The 19,637-nt window shown below is 51.3% G+C and overlaps 1 protein-coding gene across 1 annotated transcript in view; it reads right to left on the bottom strand.

The window, feature by feature from the left end:
- The window catches only part of arhgef19 (Rho guanine nucleotide exchange factor (GEF) 19), a 103,667-nt gene that overhangs the window by 10,634 nt on the left and 73,396 nt on the right, over positions 1-19,637 (bottom strand). The window contains exons 6-12 of the mRNA XM_080215165.1: positions 19,159-19,406; positions 17,515-17,675; positions 14,531-14,683; positions 12,410-12,539; positions 11,463-11,537; positions 10,546-10,629; positions 7,113-7,276 (exon numbers count right to left, since the gene is read on the bottom strand). Of these exons, the coding sequence (XP_080071291.1) occupies positions 7,113-7,276; positions 10,546-10,629; positions 11,463-11,537; positions 12,410-12,539; positions 14,531-14,683; positions 17,515-17,675; positions 19,159-19,406 (1,015 nt within the window). The remainder of the gene's footprint in view (positions 1-7,112; positions 7,277-10,545; positions 10,630-11,462; positions 11,538-12,409; positions 12,540-14,530; positions 14,684-17,514; positions 17,676-19,158; positions 19,407-19,637) is intronic.

Below are 19,637 nucleotides of genomic sequence, written 5' to 3'. Positions count from 1 at the left end.
GAATGACCTCCTTCTACATTGTAGGGATTCTATGATTCATTTGCAGGATGCAGGATTACTCAGCTCCTATCTGCAACCACCAGTGTCCCAACAATCTCTTTTTTTTAAGTTTATTTATTAATATCACAAGTAGGCTGACATTAACACTGCAATGAAGTTATTGTGAAAATCCCCTAGTCACCACATCCAGTGCCTGTTCGAGTACTCTGAGGGAGAATTTAGCATGGCCAATCCACCTAACCAGCACATCTTTCGGACTGTGGGAGGAAACCGGAGCACCCGGAGGAAGCCCACACAGACGCGGAGAGAACGTGCCAACTCCACACAGACAGTGACCCGAGCTGGGAATCGAACCCGCGTCCCTGGGCTGTGAGGCAGCAGTGCTCATCACCATGCCATCGAGTGATATCTCTTTTGAAGTACCGATTAACTAGTACAACACTTTTCACAAGGAGCATTTTCGTGTTAATGCAACTCAGCCTGAAACCTTACAATCTTAGAATCCCTACAGTGCATGAGGAGGCCATTCAGCCCATTGAGTCTGCACCGACTACATTCCCACCCAGACCCTATCCCCATACCCCAAGCACTTAGCCTAGCTAGACACGAAGGGGCAATTGAGCATGGCCAGTCCACCTAACTCACACATTTTTGGATTGAAACCATCAAAGGAAACATATTAAATTTAAAAAATCACCGCAAAGGGGAGTCTCTCTTTACATGTGCTCAAGAGACTTAATCAATCAAAGCCCTCCATCTGTTTGTCCTTAAGTTTAACAATATTATTGACATAATATTAACATTATCTATATTTAAATAGGCTATTTCAGCCTTTTCCAGTAATTTTTCACAGAAAGATTCCATTTGCTGTCCCTTCCTACGCTTCTCTGACCACTTGGGACCCTGGGATTTGAACCCTGCCTTATTATAAACAATATTCCCAGAATATCTCTGACTATTCTCTCCAGATCTTATTTTGGAATGCTTCAATTAGGTGACCTTATGGTCTTCTACTTTCCACAGTAAATAAACTTTAACCTTTCCATGTAATCTCAATTCCTAATGTTCAGTTCCTGACTCTGGGGGCCTGTGTGTTTGGTTTCAATCCAGTTCTCAAGGGATTTGCTTTAAAAGCAGCTTCAGCAGCCTCTGTTTTCCTACTTTTATCCCCTCTGTTTTCTCTGTGGGATACAGGTTCCCAGTCCCGGATGTAGAGAGAGGGAGTGTCCAGTGGGGCGAATGATTCGGATAAGTACCTGAGTTCTCAGGAGGGAACTGAATGCCTGAGGATGGGGGAGGGAACGTTGCTGCCCCCCTCCCCCTGCACCCGACCTGAAGCAGAGCGGAACAGAGACTCTGACAAATATTTAGAAATCCCAGTTGAGTCACTGTCCTGGCATTTTACAGAGCAGCGGACTCCCAAATTCTGCCTCAGCACCGGCAGAGATTGATACAGTATAACCGGGGTCAGAGGATCTGTGTGGGGAACAGGAAAAAAATCAACCAAGGCTTTTTTCATATACGTGTGTGTGCACATTTGAATGAGAGCGTGCGTGTGAGTGCGCGTGCGAGTGTGTGTCTGAGTCTGTGCGTGTGAGTGTGTGCGCATGTGTGTGTGCATGAGTGTGAGTGTGACTGAGTATGAGTGTGTGTGTGTGTGTGTGTGTGTGTGAGAGAATGTGTGTGTGTCTGTGTGTGTGCGTGTGTGTGTGTGCGTGTGGTGTGAGTGAGTATGTGTGTGTGCGAGTGTGTGCATGTGCCTGTGTGTATGCGTGAGTGCGGTGTGAGTGATTGTGTGTGTGTGTGAGAGTGTGTACACTGGGTGTGTGTGTGTGAGAGTGTGTACACTGGGTGTGTGTGTGTGAGAGTGTGTACACTGGGTGGGTGTGAGTGAGTGTGTTGGTGTGTGTGTGTGAGAGTGTGTACACTGGGTAGGTGTGTGTGAGTGTGTGTGAGTGAGAGTGTGTACACTGGCTGGGCGTGTGTGTGTGATAGTGTGTACACTGGCTGGGTGTGTGTGAGTGTGTGTGTGTGTGTGTGAGAGAGTGTGTACACTGGCTGGGTGTGTGTGAGTGTGTGTGTGTGATAGTGTGTACACTGGCTGGGTGTGTGTGTGTGATACTGTGTACACTGGCTGGGCGTGTGAGAGTGTGTGTGTGTGATAGTGTACACTGGCTGGGTGTGTGTGAGTGTGTGTGTGTGTGTGTGAGAGAGTGTGTACACTGGCTGGGTGTGTGAGAGTGTGTGTGTGAGATAGTGTACACTGGCTGGGTGTGTGAGAGTGTGTGTGTGAGATAGTGTACACTGGCTGGGTGTGTGAGAGTGTGTGTGTGAGATAGTGTACACTGGCTGGGTGTGTGTGAGTGTGTGTGTGAGATAGTGTACACTGGCTGGGTGTGTGTGAGTGTGTGTGTGAGATAGTGTACACTGGCTGGGTGTGTGAGAGTGTGTGTGTGAGATAGTGTACACTGGCTGGGTGTGTGTGAGTGTGTGTGTGAGATAGTGTACACTGGCTGGGTGTGTGTGAGTGTGTGTGTGAGATAGTGTACACTGGCTGGGTGTGTGTGAGTGTGTGTGTGAGATAGTGTACACTGGCTGGGTGTGTGAGAGTGTGTGTGTGAGATAGTGTACACTGGCTGGGTGTGTGTGAGTGTGTGTGTGAGATAGTGTACACTGGCTGGGTGTGTGAGAGTGTGTGTGTGAGATAGTGTACACTGGCTGGGTGTGTGTGAGTGTGTGTGTGAGATAGTGTACACTGGCTGGGTGTGTGAGAGTGTGTGTGTGAGATAGTGTACACTGGCTGGGTGTGTGTGAGTGTGTGTGTGAGATAGTGTACACTGGCTGGGTGTGTGAGAGTGTGTGTGTGAGATAGTGTACACTGGCTGGGTGTGTGTGAGTGTGTGTGTGAGATAGTGTACACTGGCTGGGTGTGTGAGAGTGTGTGTGTGAGATAGTGTACACTGGCTGGGTGTGTGTGAGTGTGTGTGTGTGTGTGTGTGTGAGAGTGTGTGTACACTGGCTGGGTGTGTGTGAGTGTGTGTGTGTGAGAGTGTGTACACTGGCTGGGTGTGTGTGAGTGTGTGTGTGTGTGAGAGTGTGTACACTGGCTGGGTGTGTGTGATAGTGTACACTGGCTGGGTGTGTGTGTGTACTGGCTGGGTGTGTGTGAGTGTGTGTGTGTGTGTGAGTGTGTGTACACTGGCTGGGTGTGTGTGATAGTGTACACTGGCTGGGTGTGTGTGTGTGTGTGTGTACTGGCTGGGTGTGTGTGAGTGTGTGTGTGTGTGTGAGTGTGTGTACACTGGCTGGGTGTGTGTGATAGTGTACACTGGCTGTGTGTGTGTGTGTGTGTGTGTGTGTGTGTGTGTGTGTGTGTGTGTGTACTGGCTGGGTGTGTGTGTGTGTGTGTGTGAGTGTGTGTACACTGGCTGGGTGTGTGTGAGTGTGTGTGTGTGTGTGAGTGTGTGTACACTGGCTGGGTGTGTGTGAGTGTGTGTGTGTGTGTGTGTGTGTGTGAGTGTGTGTACACTGGCTGGGTGTGAGTGTGTGTGTGTGAGTGAGTGTGTGAGTGAGTGTGTGTACACTGGCTGGGTGTGAGTGTGTGTGTGTGTGAGTGAGTGTGTGTACACTGGCTGGGTGTGTGTGTGTGCCTGTGAGTGAGTGTGAGAGTGTGTGTACACTGGCTGGGTGTGTGTGAGTGTGTGTGTGTGTGTGTGTGTGTGTGTGTGTGTGTGTGTGAGTGAGTGTGTGTACACTGGCTGGGTGTGTGTGTGTGCCTGTGAGTGAGTGTGAGAGTGTGTGTACATTGGCTGAGTGTGTGTGTAAATGTTGCAGAAGGCTGGGGTTACGATCAGCCTTGGTCAGTGTGCTGCAAATATCACAATCTGCGTCAAGGGTGAAAATTGTAACCTTGTCTGACGTACTCGATCCGGGGATCTGAACCGCAGACTTGGACTGTAACAGGGATCAGTGTCCTCGGGAGAGTTGGGGAAGCTAATATAATATAAACAGAAAATGCTGGAAAGTCTCAGCCGGTCAAACAGCAGCTGTGGGAAGAGAATAGAGCCAACGTTTTGAGTCTGGGTGACCCTTCATCAGAGCTAGACAGAAGGAAAATCGGACGAGATTTATACAATGAGAGCGAGGGGGGTGTTGGGGGGGGTATAATTGATAGGCATGGAATAAACAAAAAGACAAAAGGAAATTTGAATGGTGAGGATAAAGGCTGAGAAAGGCGCTAATAGCGTCCATTAAGAGATTGGGATGTGTGAATGACTCTGACCTTCCTGTCAGAATTTCAACACAGCCCCTTCCTCTCCTGTCCACAGGTCTGGCCTGGGTCTTTTACAGTGTTCCAGTGAACGCAAACTGGAGGAACATCACCTCACCTTCCCATTGGGAACTTTACAGCCTTCCGCACTGAACATTGAGTTCAACAACTTCAGAGCGTGAACTCTCTCCTCCACCTTCACCCCAATTCCATTTATTTTATTTCTTCTTTTCATCGTATTTGTCCGTTTTTATTATTTTACATTCTTATTTTTATTTCTCCAATTCTGAAATCTGGTTTTCCAACAACCAGCCCCTCCACCCACGCATCCCCTCCCCTTCCCCCCTAACCCCTCACGTGCGCGCACACACACACACACACACACACACACACACACACACACACACACACACACACACACACACACACACGGAGCTAACTGTAAGATTCCTCAGGATGTCCCCTGACACTCTGCACCTTTGTCCTGCCATTCATACATCCTCATCTCTTCATGAATGCTCTTAACACCTTTCTCAGCCTTTATCATCCTCGTTTACATTCCCTTTCGCCAATCACAGTTCCTCCCCTACCCTCATAGTATAAATCCTGTCCTATTTTCTTTATCTTTAGCTCTGATGCAGGGTCAGCCAGACTCAAAACGTTGGCTCTATTCTCTCCCATAGACGCTGTCAGACCTGCTGAGATTTTCCAGCATTTTCTGTTTTTGTTTCAGATCCACAGTACTCTGTCTTTGTATTAAACTGGATGTAGCTTAGATTTACACAGAGTCAACAGAATAGAATCATAGGATAGTTACAGCACAATGGGGAGCCATTCGGGCCATCGTGTTCGTGTCAGCTCATTGCAAGAGCAACTCTCTGATTGTCACTAAGTGCCTTTTCCTCTTAAACCTGCAAATCTTTCCTTCTCAGATCATTGACCAATTCCCTCTTGAAAGCTTCGATTGAATCTGTCTCCACCACACTCTCAGACAGTGCATTCCACATCCTAACAACTCACTGCACTGTCTGAGAGTGTGGTGGAGACAGATTCACACAATGAGTGGTTAGGATCTGGAATGCACTGTCTGAGAGTGTGGTGGAGACATTCACACATTCCAGATCCTAACCACTCACTGTGTGAATCTGTCTCCACCACACTCTCAGACACACATTAGGTTAGGATCTGGAATGCACTGTCTGAGAGTGTGGTGGAGGGAGATTCAATCGAAGCTTTCAAGAGGGAATTGGTTAATGATCTGAGCCCGGCTGGAGGCAATCTCTAGTTTACACCACTGGATGGCAGCACTGGGCCACATTTTTAGCAAACTCAAAGTAAAGATTATTTTACAGAGGGGAAAATCTCCAAGGTCTTTGGCAAAAGAATCAAATGGCTGCACAAGGAGAATCACACCCCCCTGCTCTCCTGTCCATAGGTCTGGCCTTGGCCTTTTGCAATGTTCCAGTGAATCTCAATGCAAACTCAGGGAACATCACCTCACCTTCCCATTGGTCACTTTACAGCCTTCCGCACTGAACATTGAGTTCAACAACTTCAGGGCGTGAACTCTCTCCTCCACCTTCACCCCAACTCCATTCATTTTATTTCTTCTTTTCATCATATTTGTCCAGTTTTATTATTTATATTCTTATTTCTCCATTTCCGAAATCTGGTTTTCCAACAACCACCCCCACCCCCCACCTCTCCCCCACCCACACAACCCCTCCCCTACCTCCAACCCCCCAATGCTAGCGCACACGTATGCACACGCACACACACACACACACACACACACACACACACACGGAGCTAACTGTAACATTCCCTCAGGTTGTCCCCTGACACTCTGCACCTTTGTCCTGCCATTCATACATCCTCATCTCTCAATGAACACTCTTAACACCTTTCTCAGCCTTTATCATCCTCATTTACATTCCCTTTCGCCAATCACAGTTTCTCCCCTACCCTCATAGTATAAATCCTGTCCTATTTTCTTTGTCTTTAGCTCTGACACAGGGTCAGCCAGACTCAAAACGTTGGCTCTATTCTCTCTCCACAGACGCTGTCAGACCTGCTGAGATTTTCCAGCATTTTCTGTTTTTGTTTCAGATCCGCAGATCCTAACCACTCGCCATGTGAATCTCCCTCCACCATGCTCTCAGACAGTGCATTCCAGATCCTAACCACTCGCTGTGTGAATCTGTCTCCACCACACTCTCAGACAGTACATTCCAGATCCTAACCACTCACTGTGTGAATCTGTCTCCACCACACTCTCAGACAGTGCATTCCAGATCCTAACCACTCGCTGTGTGAATCTGTCTCCACCACACTCTCAGACAGTGCATTCCAGATCCTAACCACTCACTGTGTGAATCTGTCTCCACCACACTCTCAGACAGTGCATTCCAGATCCTAACCACTCGCTGTGTGAATCTGTCTCCACCACACTCTCAGACAGTACATTCCAGATCCTAACCACTCGCTGTGTGAATCTGTCTCCACCACACTCTCAGACAGTGCATTCCAGATCCTAACCACTCGCTGTGTGAATCTGTCTCCACCACACTCTCAGACAGTACATTCCAGATCCTAACCACTTGGTTCTCCTTGTGCAGCCATTTGATTCTTTTGCCAAAGACCTTGGAGATTTTCCCCTCTGTAAAATAATATTACTTTGAGTTTGCTAAAAAAAAGTGGCCCAGTGCTGCCATCCAGTGGTGTAAAGTAGGGATTGCCTCCAGCCCGGCTGAAATAAATCCATTTCTATCCATGAAATTAAAAAAATAGAAATCACCTCAGAAATGGCAGTAGTTTATTATCAAATGGAGGGCACACTTACTCCTTCTTTCGGGAAAGCAGGAGGCAATCGTTGAAGAGATGCAGGTAAATGGGTCTGGTGGACAGTTTGAACTTTGACCCAGCTGTATTATTGACCTGGGAATCCACTTCGGTCAGCTCGCCGTGCTTGACCAACCAGCGGGACTGGGAGATCAGCGGGAAAATCTGCAGAGAAAGGCCAGCAAGTTCAGAAATCCGTGACTGGAATTCCAGCACTCCTTACTCATCCCTTGCCAAGAAGCAGGCTGACTCACTCACGAGTAAAACTGAAACTGTCCAAAGCTCTCCTTTCCGGAATGCCAGCCAGTTCTCAGAAAATGGGGAGCTGCCCAGGAATCGTGCAGTGGGTGGGGATATTCTTTCATTCTGGGAACAGCATTTGAATCCAGTCTAGATTGAGGGGAGAATACTGGCTCTGGGACAAGGTTGCTACACTGAGACCACCCTTCAAACAGGAGCTCACTCAGAAAGGCTGGCTGGCTGGACAGCTTGGTGGTCTTGGAGGGGGTTGATTCTTGCTGGGGGGGTGACTCTCACTGGGAGGGTGGTTCTCACTGAAGGCGTAGTGATTCCCATGGGGGGGGGGAGATGATTCTCACTGAGGGGGGAGTGATTCTCTCTGGAGGGAGAGTAAATCTCACTGGAAGGATGTGATTCTCACTGAAGGGGGGAATGATTTTCACCGAGGGGGGAGTGATTGTTAATGGGGGGGGAGTGATTCTCACTGAGGGGGGGAGCGATTCTCACTGAGGGGGGGAGCGATTCTCACTGAGGGGGGGAGCGATTCTCACTGAGGGGGGGGAGTGATTCTCACTGAGGGGGGGAGCGATTCTCACTGTGGGGGGAGCGATTCTCACTGAGGGGGGGGAGTGATTCTCACTGAGGGGGGGAGCGATTCTCACTGCGGGGGGAGCGATTCTCACTGAGGGGGGGAGTGATTCTCACTGAGGGGGTGAGCGATTCTCACTGTGGGGGGAGCGATTCTCACTGAGGGGGGGGGAGTGATTCTCACTGAGGGGGGAGCGATTCTCACTGTGGGGGAGCGATTCTCACTGAGGGGGGGGAGTGATTCTCACTGAGGGGGGAGCGATTCTCACTGAGGGGGGGGAGTGATTCTCACTGAGGGGGGGGATGATTCTCACTGAGGGGGGGAGTGATTCTCACTGAGGGGGGGGAGCGATTCTCACTGAGGGGGGGAGCGATTCTCACTGAGGGGGGGAGCGATTCTCACTGAGGGGGGGATGATTCTCACTGAGCGGGGGGGGGGGAGCGATTCTCACTGGGGGGGGGAGCGATTCTCACTGAGGGGGGGAGTGATTCTCACTGAGCGGGGGGGGGAGCGATTCTCACTGGGGGGAGCGATTCTCACTGGGGGGGGAGCGATTCTCACTGAGGGGGGGGATGATTCTCACTGAGCGGGGGGGGAGCGATTCTCACTGGGGGGGAGCGATTCTCACTGGGGGGGGGAGCGATTCTCACTGAGGGGGGGATGATTCTCACTGAGGGGGGAGCGATTCTCACTGAGGGGGGAGCGATTCTCACTGAGGGGGGATGATTCTCACTGAGGGGGGGATGATCTCACTGAGGGGGGGGAGCGATTCTCACTGAGGGGGGGATGATTCTCACTGAGGGGGGAGTGATTCTCACTGAGGGGGAGCGATTCTCACTGAGGGGGGGGGATGATTCTCACTGAGGGGGGGAGCGATTCTCACTGAGGGGGGGAGCGATTCTCACTGAGGGGGGGAGCGATTCTCACTGAGGGGGGGATGATTCTCACTGAGGGGGAGCAATTCTCACTGAGGGGGAGCGATTCTCACTGAGGGGGGAGCGATTCTCACTGAGGGGGGAGCGATTCTCACTGAGGGGGGAGCGATTCTCACTGAGGGGGGGGATGATTCTCACTGAGGGGGGAGCGATTCTCACTGAGGGGGGGATGATTCTCACTGAGGGGGGAGTGATTCTCACTGAGGGGGGGGAGCGATTCTCACTGAGGGGGGAGCGATTCTCACTGAGGGGGATGATTCTCACTGAGGGGGGAGCGATTCTCACTGAGGGGGGGAGTGATTCTCACTGAGGGGGGATGATTCTCACTGAGGGGGGGAGTGATTCTCACTGAGGGGGGAGCGATTCTCACTGAGGGGGGATGATTCTCACTGAGGGGGGGGATGATTCTCACTGAGGGGGGGAGCGATTCTCACTGAGGGGGGGGATGATTCTCACTGAGGGGGAGCGATTCTCACTGAGGGGGGGATGATTCTCACTGAGTGGGTGGGGGGGAGTGATTCCCACTGGGGGGCAGGGTAGGGGGTTGAGCAGCTGCAGACAGGGGAGAACGTGCAGACTCCACACAGACAGTGAGCTGATGCCAGATTTGAACCCTGGTCCCTGGCACTGTGAGGCAGCCGTGCTAACCACTGCGCCACCCTGACGCCCCAGATTTCCATCAGCGTAGTTGTTTTTCTACCATTGTGACTGAAATGATTCACAGATAATGGCAGGGCAAGTGAAGGGGAGCTCGCTCACAACAGTGACCGTAAGAGCTGGGCGCTCCCTCTGCATCCAAAATGTAAATATTTCTTTTGTTTTTACCATTTGAACTTGGTGATAATTCTATTAAAATAAATGATTTTGCATTTTCTATCATTTGTGATGAACTATTTGTCATGTATTAGAGGTATTTGATCTTATTTATGGGCTATAGTTAGTGAACAAGCCTGATTTCAGGCTTGCGGCCCACTGAGATAAGGGGGGTGGGTCGGGGGTGGGTCACTCATGCAGCCCACTCACCTGCAGGGGTGGCCCATCCCTGTGTTTGCAGGGAGATAGTGGAGGTGTGTGATTTTCTGAGGTTGAGGTTTGGTAGTGAGGTTTTCCTCTGTATTAAATCTGCTTGCCAACCCTGAGCTTACAGCCAACAGTTAGTCACTCTTTCCCACAGCACCTCGCCCACAGGCTGTGTCTCAGCTTGTCACACGGACCTGTGCCTGGAAACACCTCACTTGCAGATTCCCTTGGATCCAGCTCCTGGTGGCACTCACCATTCCCACGGACCCTGGGATAGAAGGCACCGAGCGGTTAGCACTGCTGCCTCACAGCGCCAGGGGTCTGGGTTCGATTCCCAGTTTGGGTCACTGTCTGTGCGGAGTCTGCACATTCTCCCCGTGTCTGCGTGGGTTTCCTCCGGGTGCTCCAGTGTCTTCCGACAGTCTGACAGACGTGCTGGTTAGGTGCATTGGCCATGGTAAATTGCCCCTCGGTGTACCCGAACAGGCGCCGGCATGTGGCAACTCAGGAATTTTCACAGTAACTTCACTGCAGTGTTAATGTAAGACTACTTTGTGACTAATAAATTAACTTTATTTCAGAGGTAGGCTGGGAGTGGGGTGAGCGAGGTTGGGACAAGGATGTGCCATTGTCTGGACGCTGGATCTTACCTTACTCTCAAAGTGGATTCTTTTGTTCAGGTGAATGAGTTCCTCTGTCCTCTTCATCGACTGGACACTGGAGTTACACTCGTGCTGTGAGCTGAGGCAGAAAGGAGACGGGGTCACTTACACCTCCCGTCATTCTCTCCGCTTGGCTTGAGCTGTCATTATCTTTCAAGCTCCAAGCTTCCTCATCCAATCCCTGTCAGAATTCCCAATCCTGTCTGAGCCTCCCAGCTCCACCATCCCCCCTCCCCCCCACATCACCAAACCCTACTGAAACCCACAGCATCAGAAGAATGAAGAGCAGGAGTAGGCCATTTGGCCCCTCAGGCACGCGCCATCATTCAACGAGATCACGGCTGACTTGATTGTAGTCTCAACTCCAGCTTTCCTGTCTGTGCGCTGCCCCCCCCACCCTCAATATTCCCCAACCCCCCCCGTCAATCAGAACGCTATCGATCTCTGTCTGAATATGTTCAATGACCCAGCCCCAGCTGTGGAAAAGAATGCCAGAAACTAAAGATCCTCTAAAGAGAAGACATTGCCTCTCATCTCCATCTTAAATGGGAGACCCCGTATTTTGAAATTGTAGCCCCTTTAGTATTGACTCCCCACGAAGGGGAAACAGCATCTCCCCGTCAAGCCCCCTCAATCAGAATCTTATGTTTCAGTGCGATCACCTCTCATTCTCCCTAGACCCCAATGATTACAGGCCCAAACTATATTAAAATAACCCCTCCATCCCAGGAATCCGTCGAGTGATTCCTTCTTGAACTGCCTCCGTTCTGGGTGCTGTCTCGCCGATGCCATGGGGACAGTTGTAGCAGGCCTGGTCTGGACCTTGCCCAGGCCTCACCCCCCTCCCCCCTCCCCCCCAACCATCCTCTAGCCCCTCGATTAAGTTGAAATTCAGAGCCTTTCACCTTCTTGAGCTTGTCAAAGGCCTTTGTGGCCGTCTCCTCCTCCCGGGAGCCCTGCTTGGTGCGTTTCAGGATATTCTGTAATGACAAGAGGGTTCGGTTAACCCCAGAATAGTTGAGGCTTGTCTGCCTGAGAGCACAGAGCACGAGGGGAGATTGAAGGGGCATTCAAAAATGGGGTTATGAGGGAGATATGGTGAAATTATTTTGTGCAGTGAATTGTGGCGATTTGGAATACTCTGGTTAAAAGGGTGGTGGATACAGGTTAGAGAGGGAATTGGATAGCGTAATAAACCTTGGGGACAGAAGTTCCTTCACCAAAATCCCTTTATTTACAAGTCTGACAATAGCGCACAGAGAGCTTTCAGTCTACACTCGGAGTCCCAGAGGAACTGACACGCCTGGGTCAGTAAAAGCAAAGAGGCCCTGACTGGCCTATCAGTTTGGCTCTTAATCAGGGGTTCACATTCTAACAGGCCCCCCTCAAATGCCTGATTAAAGTCTTTACAGATTGATACTGGAAAAGGAGAGAATCACAGAACTGCAGGGAATGAGCAGACACGTGGGATTGGAGTATAAGAGTGTCTCAGCAGAGTAAGGGTTAATGTACCGCCCACAGAATGATATAGAGAGTCACATGATGGTATACACGGTGTGTAGAAGATTCCAGAAGGAGCCGGCATGGGGACAGTACCCACACATGATTGTGCATTGGATAGTTATGGATTACCAATAACTGGTTTATGCTCAGCCGTACAACCATCGGTGAGACACCAACCAACCTTACAACTTGGAGGCTCTTTCAGGGAGTCAACATAATTAGGAGTGTCCCCCACCCCCCACCACACGCCCACCCCCCCCCCACCCAATTCTGCGCTGTAAGATTCTATGAGCTTTGTGAGTTTGTGTTGTCCGTGTGGTAGATTTATAACACGTGGTTTTTTTTTTACCTCCACCAACATCTTGAGTCGCATTATCCGCTGGAAGGGCAGGATTAGGAACGAGGTGAGGGGCAACCGCTGGCAAACGGGGTCCTCTTCCAGCCTGGCCAGGATACTGGAAAACCTGGGATTCTCCTGTCTGCAAAGGTGAACCACACAACAGCTCAGTCACTAAGTGTGTTCAGGGTGATGGGGAGGGTGGGGCGGTGGGGGGGAGGGGAGGTGATGGGGAGGGTGGGGTGGGGAGGGGAGGGAGGTGATGGGGAGGGTGGGGTGGCGGGGCAGGGAGGTGATGGGGAGGGTGGGGTGGCGGGGGAGGGGAGGTGATGGGGGGTGGCGGGGGGAGGGAGGTGATTGGGGGGTGGTGGGCGCGGGGAGTGGGGGTGGTTGTGTGTGCCTAACTGTCACTCGGGGGGTAGCAGGCTCTTCTCTGGGCCACGGGGTTCTGGATTCAAGTTCCACTCCAGGGCTTGAGCAGGAGGCTGAAGGCCTACACTCTGGCGCAGTGCTGAGGGAGAGCTGCACTGTCTGTGGTGTTGTCTTTTCTAAAGGTTATTAAACTGGGTGTGGAAGTAGGGGAGGGGGGATGGGGGTGGGGGGTGAGGGGAAGGTGGATGGGGGTGGGGGGTGAGGGGAAGGTGGATGGGGGTGGGGGGGGTGAGGGGGAAGGTGGATGGGGGTGGGGGGGTGAGGGGAAGGTGGATGGGGGTGAGGGGGTGAGGGGAAGGTGGATGGGGGTGGGGGGGTGAGGGGAAGGTGGACGGGGGTGGGGGGGTGAGGGGAAGGTGGATGGGGGTGGGGGGGTGAGGGGAAGGTGGATGGGGGTGGGGGGGTGAGGGGAAGGTGGATGGGGGGTTGGGGAGAAGGGGGGGTTGGGGAGAAGGGGGGGTTGGGGAGAAGGGGGGGTTGGGGAGAAGGGGGGGTTGGGGAGAAGGGGGGGGTTGGGGAGAAGGGGGGGTGGGGAGAAGGGGGGGTTGGGGAGAAGGGGGGGGTTGGGGAGAAGGGGGGGGTTGGGGAGAAGGGGGGGGTTGGGGAGAAGGGGGGGTTGGGGAGAAGGGGGGGTTGGGGAGAAGGGGGGGGTTGGGGAGAAGGGGGGGGTTGGGAGAAGGGGGGGTTGGGGAGAAGGGGGGGGTTGGGGAGAAGGGGGGGTTGGGGAGAAGGGGGGGTTGGGGAGAAGGGGGGGTTGGGGAGAAGGGGGGTTGGGGAGAAGGGGGGGTTGGGGAGAAGGGGGGGTTGGGGAGAAGGGGGGGGTTGGGGAGAAGGGGGGGGTTGGGGAGAGGGGGTTGGGGGGGGGTGGTGGGGGGTGGGGAGAAGGGGGGGGGTTGGGAAGAAGGTGACGGGGGATTGGGGAGAAGGTGGACGGGGGTTGGGGAGAAGGGGGGTGGGAGGGTGGGCTCCCTACTTGCCCGGGTGGATGTAAAACAGCCCCGGGCATTCCTTTGAAGAGGAGGGGAGCTGTTCCCGCTGTCCTGGCCCAGTGTTTATTCTGATTAACATCACGGATGACAGGTTACTGGGTCATTATCACGCCACTGTTTGTGGGAGTTTGCTGTGGGCAAACTGGCTGTCCCATTCCCTCCATTACACCAGCGACCACACTACAGGAAGTGTCTGATTAACTGTGAAACATCTCAAAATGTCTGAAGGTCACGGACAGCTCGACATAAATGAAAATCTTGAACTTCAAAACACAGCTCCACTTTCTAGATGGACTGACTGGATAGTATGGGCAGCACAGTGACAGAGTGCTTAGCACTGCTGCCTCACAACGCCAGGGACCTGGGTTCAATTCCAGCCTCGGGTCACTGTCTGTGTGGAGTCTGCACATTCTCCCCGTGTCTGCGTGGGTTTCCTCCGGATGCTCCAGTTTCCTCCCACAGTCCGAAAGACATGTTGGTTAGGGTGCATTGGCTGTGCTAATTCTCCCTCAGTGTACCCGAACAGGCACCGGAGTGTGACGGCGACGGGATTTTCACAGTAACTTCATCACAGGGTTAACGTAAAACTACTTGTGGTGCTAATAAATAAACTTTAAAAATTTTTGACAAACTTTAAGGTTTTTCCCTGAGCCATCCCAACCGGCGGAGGTTGTGGAAGTGAAGACTGAGCTGGAGAAGGGTTTACACATACAGCAGGCGCTGGTAGGTTTGCTCCTGGTAAGCCTGGTTGGTCACGTAAGGCAGGTAGACTCTTCTGAACGCGGGGCAGTGAACCAGCACAATGTCACACACGTCAAAGTTGAAGATATCTTTCTCCAGCCTCTCCTCCAACTCCTGCAGGAACCTGAGAACAACCAAACAAGGAGGCGCTGTGAAAATAAGGTCCCAGCCAGCCAGCGATGAAAACACCCAGAAAACTGGTCACAGCTACAATTATAAAGGAAACAGAAACCCAACCAATAAACGGAACATAAAATGAAGAAACCGGTTGTTAGGCCCAAAAATCAACCCTCCCACCGCCCCCCCTCTTCTCACTGCCCCATCCTCTAACCCCAGCCAGCTTCTTCCCATGTCTCCCCCCTGTATCTCACACCTCCCCACACTCCTTCCCTAACAGCACTGTGGGTGCACCTACATCACGTGGACTGAGGCGGTTCAAGAAGGCAGCTCACCACTATCTTCTCAAGGGGCAATTAGGGATGGGCAATAAATGCGGGTCTGACTGTCCAGCCCGTGAAAAAAGATAAAAATAATATTCTCAGCATCCATCCTTCTCACCAGATTCCCTGATATTTCAACAACATCCATCCACTTTCCCATCGAGAGATCCTGTGTATACTTAGCCCTGTTTGCATCAATCAATGCAAAGGCTTCATCTTAAGATATTTCTGCCTATGCAACTAACTCTAAGCTGACCAATTGCAGCTGGCTTGACTATGTATAGAATCAGAAGGCATGATGGGTTAGCTAAAAGTTGACTGCATTCCTGAAGGGTACACAATGCAGGCAAACACCAGCATAACAGCAGCTGCGAGGACAGCATGAGAAAAACATTTCCAATAACGAGATAAGGGTTGAAATATATTTTGGAACTGTGTGTTCAGTTCAGTTTAGTGCATTCAAGTTCAGCTCAGGGCTTTACTGAGAAGCCAGTCACTTTCCTCTGCTTCTGTCTCAATAAAAGAAAACCATTTTTAAACTCGTACAGTGCTGTCCTCTTGTCTGTTCAAATGGACCCAACACCCACCTTCTCCGCTTTACCCTCAATCCTATCACCTGAAACAGATCTTGTGGACTCTGGATTCTATTTAAAATCTACCTGCGCCAGTTCTCTTTCTTGGTAACTTGCTGATCCACAACACGACGAACCATCAGACAAGGAGGTCCCGCCTCCCGTTCCTCGTTTGGCCAATACCAACATGGATCTGCAGTGTGGATGGGAAGATATGCCCGAGATTGGCGGACAGTTATAGACTCCGCCAGCCATGGCTCTCCCTGAGTACAGCCATCCGGAGCTGCCAACAGGGCACGGGATGCCCTTCACTGTGATAGCATGAAACAGCATCCCGCTATTTGGCACTGCGTCCAGGGCATAGTGCCATGCACCTGCCACGGTTTCATATTGGGAAGGTTGGGGTACCTGCACCAACCCCCCACCCCCACTCTCCTGTCCCCCAGACTCCCCTCCCCCCATCACCTCCCCAATCCCCCCCACCCTGCACCCTCCCCACACCCCCTCACCCTCCACCCACTCCACCACTGATGATATACCAGGGGCACCCAATGCAACCAGCGAGGCACCATAGAGCATTTCACACCAAGGCAGATACAAACCAGAACCCATCACATAAAGTATTTGTTGTGAATACTTAATTAAAACACTGTTGAGAGCTCTCATGACAATAAGCAGTCAGTATAATTTGTCTAAAATGTAATTCATGGAATCCCTACTGTGCAGAAGGAGGCCATTCAGCCCATCAAGAATGCACTGACTGCAATCCCACCCAGGCCCTTTCCCCATAGCTCCAGGTATTTACCCTAGCTAATCTCCCAACACTAAGGGGCAATTTAGCGTGGCCAATCCATCTAACCTGCACATCTTTGGACTGTGGAAAGAAACCGGAGCACCCAGAGGAAACCCACGCAGACACGGGGATAATGTGCAAACCTCACACAGACAGTGACCTAAGGCTGGAATCGAACCTGGGTCCCTGGCGCTGTGAGATAGCAATGCTAACCACTGTGCCACCGTGCTGCCCACGGGATTTTACAGCTGTGCTCGTCCCAAAACGGAAAATTGCGCCAGGTTAATGGACCTTCGCATAGTCTGCCAAACCCACCCCCACGCCCGCTACGATTTCCGTAATGGGCTCGAGGAATAAATGATCCCCTTTGTGTACAGCTCAGTCTCCAGCTGTGAATAGAGAGGGAAATATCACCTACTTGTGACATTAATAAACTTAAAAAAAATTTTAATCTCAGACACTGATTCAGTGTTGGACAGACTGGATGCAGGAATGATGTTTCCTCTGGCTCGGGGCAGGGTGTCCCGGGGTCACAGTCTCAGGATACAAGGTTGGCCATTTAGGACTGGGATGTGGAGAAATGTCTTCAATCAGAGGGTGATGTAAGCTGTGGAATTCTCTACCGCATGAAGCTGTGGAGGCCAGGTCACTAATTATTCAAGGAATATAAAGATACTAAAGGTGTCACGGGGTATGGGGAGAGAGTGCGAGTGTGGTGGTGAGATAGAGGATCAGCCATGATCACATGGAATGGTGTAGCAGGCTGGATGGGCTGAATGGCCTCATCCTGGGTGTCATGGTGGTACAGTGGTTAGCACCGCTGCTTCACAGTGCCAGGGACCCGGGTTCGATTCCCAGCTTGGGTCACTGTCTATGCAGAGTCTGCACAATCTCCCCATGTCTGCGTGGGTTTCCTCCGGGTGCTCTGGTTTCCTCCCACACTCCAAAATCATGTGGGATAGGTGGATTGGCCATAATAAATTGCCCCTTAGTGTCAGGGGGACTATCTAGGGTAAATGCAAGGAGTTATGGGGATAGGGTTTGGATAGGATTGTAGTCAGTGCAGACTTGACGGGCTGAATGGCCTCTTCCTCATTTCCATGTTTCTAATTTAGTCTAGTTCTTCCCTCCCTATTGCTGCGAGACTTACTTTTCGCTGACTTCTTTGACGTCAGGCAGTTTGGAGAACAGCCACTGCTTCTCCTGGGTGTTGAGGCATTCCTGGAGATCCCTGGAATTCTGGAAATGTTCGACGGTGATGGTGAGACTCCGCAGGTAAGATCCCTCCGAAGTGACCAGCTCAAACTTGGCCTAATGGACACAGAGACGATAGCTGAGGTGGAGTTTCGACAGAGACCGCACGCGGTTCAGAGTGACTCGGGAATAGGCAGAAAAGCGCCTAAGAAAACGCACAAAGAAATTGGACGATAAACATGGCGGACAGCACCCCTTGAACTGGCGCGGGGTGGCTGTGTTGGCAGGATGATGATCAGCAGAGTAACAAGGCCTAAACATTGGGAGGCCCAATCTGAGCACTGGGCAGGAATATCAATGGGGCTTAGAATCAGAGTCATAGAGGTTTACAGCATGGAAACAGGCCATTCAGCCCAACTTGTCCATGCTGCCTTTTTTTAACCAATAAACTATTCCCAATTGCCTGAGTTTGGTCCACATCCCTCTATACCCATTTTATCCATGTAACTGTCTAAATGTATTTTAAAAGACAAAATTGTACCCACCTCTACTACTACCCCTGGCAGCTTGTTCCAGATACTCACCACCCTCTGTGTGAAAAAATTGCCCCTCTGGACCCTTTCGTATCTATCTCTTCCCTCTCACCTTAAACCTCTGCCCTCTAGTTTTAGACTACATTAGAATTGGTAATGATTAAAAAGGTTCTGATTCTTCCAAATTCAATCCCTGATCAGAATCCAGAGGATGAATCCCATTTCTTAAACAGAGGCTATTAATCCAGGGTGTCACTGAAGATATGTAAGGGTGGCCTAATGGTATTACCGCCAGACTACTAATCCAGCAAACGCAGCTCATATCCTGGGGACCCAGGTTCAAATCCTGCCATAGCAGATGATTGAATTTGAATTCAATAAAAAAAATCTGGAATTAACGATCTACTCATGACCATGAAACCATTATCGATTGTCAGGAAAAACCCACCTAGTTCCCTTTAGGGAAGGAAATCTGCCATCCTTACCCGGTCTGGCCTATATGTGGCTCCTGACCCACATCAATGTGGTTGACTCTCAGCTGCCCTGAGGCACTTAGGGATGGGCAATAAATGTTGGCCAACCCCATCGATGCCCACGTCCCATGAATGAATAATTTTAAAAATACCCTTTCTACACACTTGGATTGACGGAGATTAGATTCCGCGGAGCTTCAAGTAGCAATAGTTCACTGATTCTAGACCACCACAGCACTACAAATAATTCTTAATTCCTGCTATTCAACCCAGGTGGCCCCAGGGAGAGGCCAAACACTTTACAGGAAAGAATACAAACTGATCATTCTGGACTGGGCCTAGCCAACACGTAGCAGCCTGTTCATGGCCCCCTCAGGCAAGGCTGTTTCCCAATCAGGGAAAGGCACAGATATGGGAAGAAAGAAAGACAATAAACTGTTAAAATATATCAAGCAGACAAGAAAAGACAAATGGGCTCGAGCTTTGTGGAATACTTTGGGTTTGGTTATCCGGGCCTAGCAGGGGAGATGTCACCAAAGCTGCATCCAGGTTGTGTGCGGCCTGCCCAGCGCTAAACACAGAGGGTTCACTCACCTCCTGAAGCTTGCGTTGCTCGTTGCACATTTGATCCAATAACCCGCTTCTCCGCACATCGGGGATGTCCTGCCAAAGGGCAAAGGCGTTCCCTCGGACGGCGCGCTGGGACCAGACCGCATTTTGCGGCAGCGACTGGTACTTGCTGACCAGGATGGCATCATCTTCCTCGATGACGGTGTCTGCCCGCTTCTGCCTCTGGATCTCACGATCGCTCGCTACGTTGCTGTACTCCTGGTACAGGACGGCTGGGAATGCACAACCGGGAAAGGGATTAATCCTGGGGCTACAGGATTTTCCACACGGCCTTTATAGCACGTCAGCAGGGTCTTCTGATCCCGCCACTCTCAACGGGGTTTCTATGCACCCCCTTCCCCCCACCCACCAGACAGGGTTCGCTGTCAGCATCACCAGATGATTCAGCTGGTGAGAAAGGCTGGAAAATTCAAGCCTATTTTTGGCGGATCCACCAACACTGG

The sequence above is a fragment of the Carcharhinus amblyrhynchos genome, chromosome 30 (assembly GCF_965287045.1).
Source record: "Carcharhinus amblyrhynchos chromosome 30, sCarAmb.v2.hapA, whole genome shotgun sequence".
In the NCBI taxonomy this organism is placed as follows: domain Eukaryota; kingdom Metazoa; phylum Chordata; class Chondrichthyes; order Carcharhiniformes; family Carcharhinidae; genus Carcharhinus; species Carcharhinus amblyrhynchos.
Note: the sequence above shows the minus strand (reverse complement) of the source record. Positions and strands in the feature narration are given on the sequence as shown.